This window comes from Vigna umbellata, chromosome 1, assembly GCF_029865625.1.
Source record: "Vigna umbellata cultivar VRB3 chromosome 1, Vumbellata_1.0, whole genome shotgun sequence".
In the NCBI taxonomy this organism is placed as follows: Eukaryota; Viridiplantae; Streptophyta; class Magnoliopsida; order Fabales; family Fabaceae; genus Vigna; species Vigna umbellata.
The window spans coordinates 39,056,045-39,064,197 of record NC_142165.1 but is presented as its reverse complement, the minus strand read 5'-3'; the positions used below and the strand labels follow the sequence as shown (position 1 = coordinate 39,064,197).

The following is an 8,153-nucleotide window of genomic DNA, read 5'->3' as shown; positions in this document are numbered from 1 at the left end:
GACAGCAGTGATTGCCACGTCCATTTAGACGTCGGAGAGGTCACCATGAAGCTGAAAGCTTAATGGATTCAGAGACGAAATTAACAAAGTAAGCGAAGAAGAAACGAAACCCTAGAGAAAGAGAAAATGGTTATCAATCAATGATTCGATTCAATTCAATTCAATTCCGGTGTTCGTTTTGCGTTGATGCGTTCTGACATCTCTCATGCAGTTGGTGTAATCAGACCATATATATGCAGTTGGAGTAATGATGCCATATATGCAAAATCAAAAGAAACATCACTTACAATTTCTTGGTACAATAAAAGATAACCAACTAACATAAGCCAATTCAGCATATTTGAATATTCAACCATTATTACGCTGTCACCTTCAGCTATTTAGGTCACATACTCTACTACATCGCATATTTTTTTCATTATTAATGACAGTAATCTTTCATTGGTTCTCTTAGTCATTTCATTACATATGATAGATATCTTTCCTTTTTATCTTTAATTTGTGATTTCCTATACGCTCTTCTTCCCCAAAATTTCTTCAATCACTGAATGTGTCTCTTCTATATGGCATGGACAGAACGTAACGCTTCGACAGATTCACAACATGCAGAACTTTGCCAAAAATATCATAATAAACAACTTTTGCATTTGTTTGTTCCAGCTCCACAGACATAAATCCTTGTCCATCATAGTAAAACTTTGTGCCGTCTTTCCTATTTTTATCGATGTCTCCTTTCCATGCCTTTGAACCTCCACCACTGGTTAAGAATTGGATTTGACTGCAACAACACTCAATAATACCATCATATAATTACCATGATTTAGAGGTGATTTAGTTAGCAAACAAATCGTTAACACACACCTGCTTGTGCTAATTATGTGTTCCAAGCAATGGTCATGCCCATTAATGTACATATCCACATCATTTGCCTGCAATTTTAATTTCATCGGTTAAGGTTGCATTCATTTTTCACTAGTCTAGGATAGGAATAGGATTGTCTCTAATATATCTTGGCTGAATGACCTCAAGAATTGGCAGAAGCTGCCTTATGAGCTCTTGGGTGTCACCATGGTGTCCTATGCTTCTTATGGGATGATGCCCCACAACAATCTTCCAGTTGGCAGAAGAACCCTTTAATGCTACTTCCAGATCCTATGTTCAAAACCACACACACAGAAAGAAAAAGGGGAAAATGTATTGGATTTGCTATTTATCTTAATCTGTTGTGATGATAAAGATTAAGAGATTTACCTTTAAGAGCTTTGATAAATATCTCTCCCTTGGAAGCACTCCTCTCCAATCATACTTGTGGTGCTTCGGCTTAAGAAAATACTTGTCCACAAAAGGTGTCGTATCGACAAAGAAGAACTCAGCAATTTCTGCAGAGTTTTTGAGATTAGCAGAACACTTAATGATTGCTATCCAAGATGAGAAGCCACATTACCAGTGTCAACTATGAATGATCTTTTGCAGATCCATCTGGGATCGATTTTCTGAAGGATTGGATTCAGTTGTGCTTCCACGTCTCCCCTGTAGTCGTGGTTTCCCAACACTGAAATCAATGTCCATCACATTTAATGGACAGAAGAATGGAAGATTAAAGGAAGAGTTTAGCTGGCTAAGAATTTTTGCTTATACATCAATAGTTGGTGTGTCTGAACTCACCATTATACCACTGCTTTTGGAGGCTCTTGGCAGTGTAGACTTTTGAGAAGGAAAATTCAAATGCTGGGTCGTCTACACCAGTCAAACCATCGTCGTAGAAATTGTCTCCAGTGGATATCACAAAGTCGATATTTAACTTTTCTGCAACTCTTCCCATCTGACATATCACATACGCAAAAAAGATGAGAGTCTAAAAAGCACCAGCTTTTGCTTTAGGAGAGAGAGAGATCCATTCCATGACCATTACTTTAACCAATTACACATACATCGCAGCAAAAGAACATAGCCATGCGTCAAACGAGCAAATAAAAGGATTCACAAAATGATGTGCTTAATTAAGGTACTAGATTGGAACACAGAATAGAGTTAAGGATTCACAAAGAATGCATGTAACAAAGACCTGAACAGCAACTTCTGATTGGTTGTACGTTCCTTTCCTTCCCCAGTCTCCAATGACCACAAGACTAAGTGAGCCATCAGCCTTGACAGGGTGCTGTAGGCGTTGGAGAAGAGCTGATACATTCAGAGAACACAGACTAATGAGAGCCATCATCCATACACCCAAACCAGCCATGTTTTTGTGTGTGGGTGTCTTCAACTCTTTACTTGTGGGACAATTTATGTGTAAAAAAAAAAAGATTCTTTCATCTTAAGAGCATATCCAATATCACATAATAGAACAGTTATGTGACTTAACATGATGTCGTGTACGAACTTACCAGAGGGAGAGGTCCTATGGGTTCCACTAAGCATTGAAGAACCGATAAAGAGGCAGGGAAACATTTGGAAACTACGAACAATTCCTATTTTGTCAGAAGAAGGTGGAAAAGTTCTTTACGTAGACATGATTAACAACGATGAGAAACTATTTGTAGTGAGTGAAGCACAAAATGAGGTGAGATGATCGGTTCATCCAATTCCAAGTGTGTATAAGGAATAGTTAATGTAATTGTAGGTGTAACAGTCAATGGTAAATCTTGTGTCCTGTGTAAATAATTTCAGCTCAGCATGATTCCTATTTATACTTTACTGTTATTAATGTAATCTCGTACGTTTGAAAGGTATTGGTGTTATTATTTTCTTGACGTTTAAAATTGAATTAATGTGAACAAATGTTTACATTTGTATTGTATGTCAGCCTGTTCGGCTAATGGACGGATGGTCGGTGGCCAACATCATAGGATAATCAATAACGACAACAACCATTGATTGGCATTAATGAGAATAATAACAGTTATTAATCTTTGAAGGTTCTTGAAATCGGAATCCATGCATTCTACGGCGCCGCCAATACCAGCAAAAGCTTGCAGGGCCTCGCAGCAGCTTCTTTACCAGAAGAGGAATCGCCAAAGCATTGCCATAAGCCCTTCTCTCTTCCTTCTTAACAACCGCAGAGGGACTCGAGAACACCCAGAGCCTTCTCACAGAGGCTTCTTTCGGAGTCAACGAGAATGTCGACCACCACGCAAACCATACCCCACTCAGTAAACTTCAATTGGAGTCAATATTTTATTTTTCAAAATTTATACCTAAAAGCACTGTTTTCAACTAATAAACAAATCATATTTATAATATTTATTGGGACGGATTAAGTAATTTTTTTATTGGAAAAAATCACATAACTCTCTTGATTATGTTAAATAACCAACTTAAATTTTTTTTAAAACAAAATATATAAAAGAAATTAACTAAAAATTGAAAAAAAAAGTTACGTAAAAGTCATGGCTTTCTAGTTTTTTTTTTCTTTTTGTATAGAGATTTAGCTAACCATCTATTTGTCAATGCAATTAGAAACATTAAACTAATATGAATTTTTAAAATTATCTTAACTATGGAAACGGAATTTTATTCATTCTTCAAAAGGGAATTCAATTTTTTAATTTTTTTTATTATTATATTTATTATTTTAATTTTTATTGGCTAAAGATGTGAATAGTCAAAATATTTTTTTTAAAGAAAACGTATCAACAATACTATACAGTTACGGTTGATTATTCTCTAATGATATTCAAAGTTTCATTTTAATTATGAACAATACATTTAATAAGATAAGATGCAAATTATCAAATAAAAGTTTAAATTTAATTAGATACAACACAATTATTTTTGTAATGTCTCATTGTTTATGGTACAGAAAAATGTTCATAGTGATTTCTATAGCATGTTCATATTTCCCATCAAACTTCCTCAAATATATATATATCAAATTTTGAATTTGATGGAAAAAAGGATGCAAGAAAGGCATTACAGTTAGTGATTTCTATAGCAATTTTTATACCAATTACTATTAAATGCATAAGACGGGAATACGCCGTTATGCATCAGGTAATAGTTAATAATTTAATGTAAAGTATTAACTATCGTAAGAAAAAGTATACTACCGTTTAATTATGGGGTACTAGATCATTAAATTACAAATTGCGCACTATTAGTATCTACTCACTTCTACTCTGATCCATTGCCTTCCCATGTGCTCATAGTCATTTACCCATCCATCTACTAACAAATTATCAACCAAGCATACCATTATCTCACATACATTATAAACCATAAACCTAAATAGGAAAAATCCAGCCATCTAACCAAGACAGCAAATAACAACAAACTATCATACTATTGGCCAATCACAAAAGCTTAGGATAAATAAGCAAAATATCTACCTTTCCCTTTATTAATGAGATCCAGAGCCACTGTCACTATAATACAGTATATACAGATGAATTAGAGAAACAATAATTGGACTTTAACCTCGAATCACATTTAAAATATACTTCATCAGTTAGTACCGACACACTGTAATCTATGTTTTGTATTGTATGGGAGAAAACAGAACTCATAAGGATAACCCAATGCACACAAGGCTCAACCTGTTGGGCTCTGAGGAGGATACACCTACAAAGCTTTCCTCAGTTCAAGACAAAATGGTACCTTGAGTCCACGTAGCTCTCAACATCCCAGAGAAAAGAGCCAAAAGTCACAGCCTCTAAAACAAGTTTCTTTAAACCACCAAAGCTAATTTTCACGTTTTCATCCTTAGAGACTGACCCCTCGGGTGTTACAACAATTTCAGGTCTTCCAAACAGTGCCTCTGTGTGCTTCTCAATGATGCTGATAGCCTCTTTGGATCTAATTGTTGCATATCTTTGCAGGGTATCTCCATCAAGGGACATCACATAGTTGCGCAATCTGGTTGCCTTTATACCATAGCTAAATCCACCAGGCCTCACGTCACCACCAGGCCAAGTAGATACTTCAGGATGCGACATCCCTTGAGAAGTGTCTTCTTCAAAACCGGGTCTTGCATTATCCATCGTAGTTTGTTGAACGCTATTCTCTTCTTCCGTTTCATTTAGAAGAACTTTCATTGTCTTCTCCAGCTGGAACCTTTGATCAACTCGCTTAAGAAAATAACCGTACATCACTGATGCTGCATAGACCTGCCCTACCCTGAATTTGCTGATTTCAGCTGTGGATGTTAAATCTCCTACTTTGTTACCCATAATGAGGCTCAGGTGGTTTTGAATCATTTCGTATGCTTCACGTGAGTGAAGCTTCTCATGTTTACCATCCTCATCTGGCCACAAATCAATCTTACCAGACAGATCTGGGGTTACAGATGGTGTCAAAGAAATATTAGCATCAATGAACTTCTGCACCACAAATGCATACAAGATCTCCTCGAGAGCTTTCCTCCTTTCATTAGCCTTGACCTCGGCAATCCTCCTGGAAAGGTTTGGAAGCCATCACAATGATCAACAACGGGTTTCTTTAAGACAAACATTTTCAGATTTATAAATAAAAGATCTTAAGTGGAACCACATTGAACGTGGACCACATACTAATATAATACATCAAACAAAGCCTTGAAGTGATGCAGAAAATTAAAGTGAGTTTAATTTATATTTCACTACTCTTGTATTACCAGTGGAATATAATACAGTAAGGTGTGTAGTTTGGGAAAAATTCTTACATATCTAAACGTACAACACCTATAGTCAAACCATTAAAAAGCTAAAGCTTTGAACACGCGCATCATACAAATTATACTTCACACTAAACCTAAACCATAGAGAACATCAGAATGTTTTGCTGCCATCTAATGGAATATGTTTCGTTCATACAAGTTATGGATGCCAAAATGAGCAAGAATGGAAGTTTGTCAGATTTATTAGAAGAAACTTAAGAGAGTGTGAGAAGACATGAGAATGAAACAAACCTGTACAAAATCAAATCCGTGCCAGAAGCAGAAGGCTCTTCCTTTTGTTGATCAGCATCGCGGTCAGTTTGGAGCTGCTCAAGCTGCTGGTCTACGGCAGCAGGGACAAGATGCGGGTGATCTACCAAAATCTGAGAAAGAAACTGCCCAATTGGAGACTCCAACTGAAGAGGAGCAATCTTGGCATGGGCATCCGATTCAGATGACTCGGGAAATGACGAAGCTGCTCTAACTACAAAACCTCTTCTACGAGCTTGCTTGGGGATAGAAAGTGAAGTGAAGCAAAGCTGGAAAACATCAACAACAAAAAGCAGGTGAATGATAATTAATCAATGATATCAATCTCTTGACACGGTGTTTGGTTCCATTTATGCTTACTTCATTTCACTTACAAAGTATCGTGCTATGTCAATGAGATTAGAAAAGCATTTCCGATTCCCTGATTCCAACTATTACCAGGAAAAGATGACTAAAACGGCAATCCATCAGATCACCTCACGACAATAACAGTTAACAAAGAGAACACGTAATCAATCACAGAAACGATACCTTTCTGGAAAACCTAGAAGTGGAACTGAGGCGAACAGAGGCGGAGGCGCTGATCGGTCTTCCGAGGACTATCGCCGGTGAGCGGACAGCAGTGATTGCCACGTCCATTTAGACGTCGGAGAGGTCCACCAAGGAGCTGAAAGCTTGATGGATTCAGAGACGAATTGAACAAAGAAAGCGCAGAAGAAACGAAACCCTAGAGAAAGAGAAAATGGTTATCAATCAACGATTCTATTCGATTCAATTCAATTCAATTCCGGTGTGCGTTTTGCGTTAATGGTAGAGAGACCTTAATGCCACGTGAAGAAGGATTTATAGGGCGTCTCCTGTGCTTCGCGGGCCCACAATTGCGTAAATGACAATTCAACCCTCGGAACTAAATTTCACAATTGGTTTAGTGATGAAATTAGCTTTGGTTTATCTTAAGTAACTCAATTATGTTAATAGGTGAAAAGTTTGAATGATTTGAGTGAATCCAATAGACATGTAGTATTGATAACAAAATGATGATTATTGGAATTTGATCACTAAGGTTACAGTTTTCATTGTTTGGTCCTTGTAAGGGTTTATAAAGGCATGGGTAAATCGGAGAAGAGGAGAGAAGATATTATTTTAGTGAGAAGGAGAGACACGTTTGGATTAGAGTGTTCGCGAATGGCGTGTAACGTGTTTTTGTGAGGAAAATAAGATCTTTGAGCGTTTTCATTTTAAAATTCATTTTGTGGTGGTGCAACAAAATCACAAGTAATTGAGGTCCAAAATTGGCCACTCGTGCCTCAATTTTGCGGTACACCTGTCATCGTGTATTGTTTTGATTCCAGTATCATTTCTGTTCAAAATAGCCTCCACATCTTCCTCTTTTTTTTCATTCATTTCACTTTAATCCAATTCTTCTATTTTATATAAAGAAATGTTTGTTTGGGTATGAGGAGGAGAAATGGTGTCAATTTCCGAATAGATTGTTCCGCATTTCCGTTTCTTAAATCTTCTTTATAACCAAATTGAGAACTTTGATAATAAAGTTACTAAACGATTATCGAAAAAGTATTAAATGTAATAATATATGTAGATAACTATATTTTAAATTTTTATTTATAATAATTATTATGAATTTTTAAATTTCTACCTACTCCCTTCACTAGGGCTAGGGTTAGGGATGTTAAAGTTAAAAGATTACAAAGAAAAAAATTAAAATTTGCTAGACATCTTTAAAATAAAATCATAACAGAACTATTTTTTTTACATTGAAAATCATTTATTTTGTGAGTATATATGTGTTTTCTTTTTTTAATTTTCAATTGATCTTGTACCTTCCTAGTTCCATTTAGACCTTTCAACTATGACTTAGTAAGCTCGTGCATTTGATGAATTTTTACAGTTATGAATTTTACAGTTTTGATAAATTTTGGCTCAAATCTTTTTCACTTGCGGAAAATGACGTCTTAACAAATCATTCATTGCTATGAACCATTACTTTGTTTCTGTGGAGTGAAATGCTCTTGCTTTCATGATTACTTCAATTTTCTTCTTTAACTTCCTCTTTTTCCAATATTGTACTCTTGTCGAAAATTCATTGGTTGGTCTACTATACATCTTCTATAAGAGAAACTCGCATTCAGTTTTACAGTTATGAATGACTCGTGTCATTTTGTTTTGCTGGTTAAAATCTCTCCATGAATATAAAAGGGACAAAGAAAGACTTTTGAATTTTTACTTTTTTTAT

The 8,153-nt window shown here is 35.9% G+C and overlaps 2 protein-coding genes across 2 annotated transcripts; both read right to left on the bottom strand.

Moving 5' to 3' along the window:
- Positions 1-260: 260 nt before the first annotated feature.
- Positions 261-2,255, bottom strand: LOC124843961 (purple acid phosphatase 3-like). The gene is made up of 7 exons (XM_088102953.1): positions 2,066-2,255; positions 1,666-1,822; positions 1,445-1,552; positions 1,252-1,379; positions 1,024-1,152; positions 862-929; positions 261-778 (listed from the first exon to the last, which is right to left on the bottom strand). The coding sequence occupies exons 1-7, from the start codon at positions 2,237-2,239 to the stop codon at positions 538-540; spliced, it is 1,005 nt and encodes a 334-aa protein (XP_087959079.1). The 5' UTR covers positions 2,240-2,255; the 3' UTR covers positions 261-537.
- A 2,050-nt stretch (positions 2,256-4,305) lies between these two features.
- Positions 4,306-6,725, bottom strand: LOC148205306 (UV-B-induced protein At3g17800, chloroplastic-like). The gene is made up of 3 exons (XM_088102952.1): positions 6,431-6,725; positions 5,882-6,168; positions 4,306-5,388 (listed from the first exon to the last, which is right to left on the bottom strand). The coding sequence occupies exons 1-3, from the start codon at positions 6,536-6,538 to the stop codon at positions 4,572-4,574; spliced, it is 1,212 nt and encodes a 403-aa protein (XP_087959078.1). The 5' UTR covers positions 6,539-6,725; the 3' UTR covers positions 4,306-4,571.
- Positions 6,726-8,153: the final 1,428 nt, after the last annotated feature.

Coding starts and splice junctions, on each gene's coding strand:
- LOC124843961 (XM_088102953.1), bottom strand. CDS start 2,239: ATGGCTGGTTTGGGTGTATGGATGATGGCTCTCATTAGTCTGTGTTCT. Junction 1,553..1,665: donor CCAAAAGCAGTGGTATAATG/GTGAGTTCAGAC, acceptor CATTGATTTCAG/TGTTGGGAAACCACGACTAC. Junction 930..1,023: donor AGCTTCTGCCAATTCTTGAG/GTCATTCAGCCA, acceptor TTAAAATTGCAG/GCAAATGATGTGGATATGTA.
- LOC148205306 (XM_088102952.1), bottom strand. CDS start 6,538: ATGGACGTGGCAATCACTGCTGTCCGCTCACCGGCGATAGTCCTCGGA. Junction 6,169..6,430: donor CTTCTAGGTTTTCCAGAAAG/GTATCGTTTCTG, acceptor GATGTTTTCCAG/CTTTGCTTCACTTCACTTTC. Junction 5,389..5,881: donor ACGGATTTGATTTTGTACAG/GTTTGTTTCATT, acceptor AAACCTTTCCAG/GAGGATTGCCGAGGTCAAGG.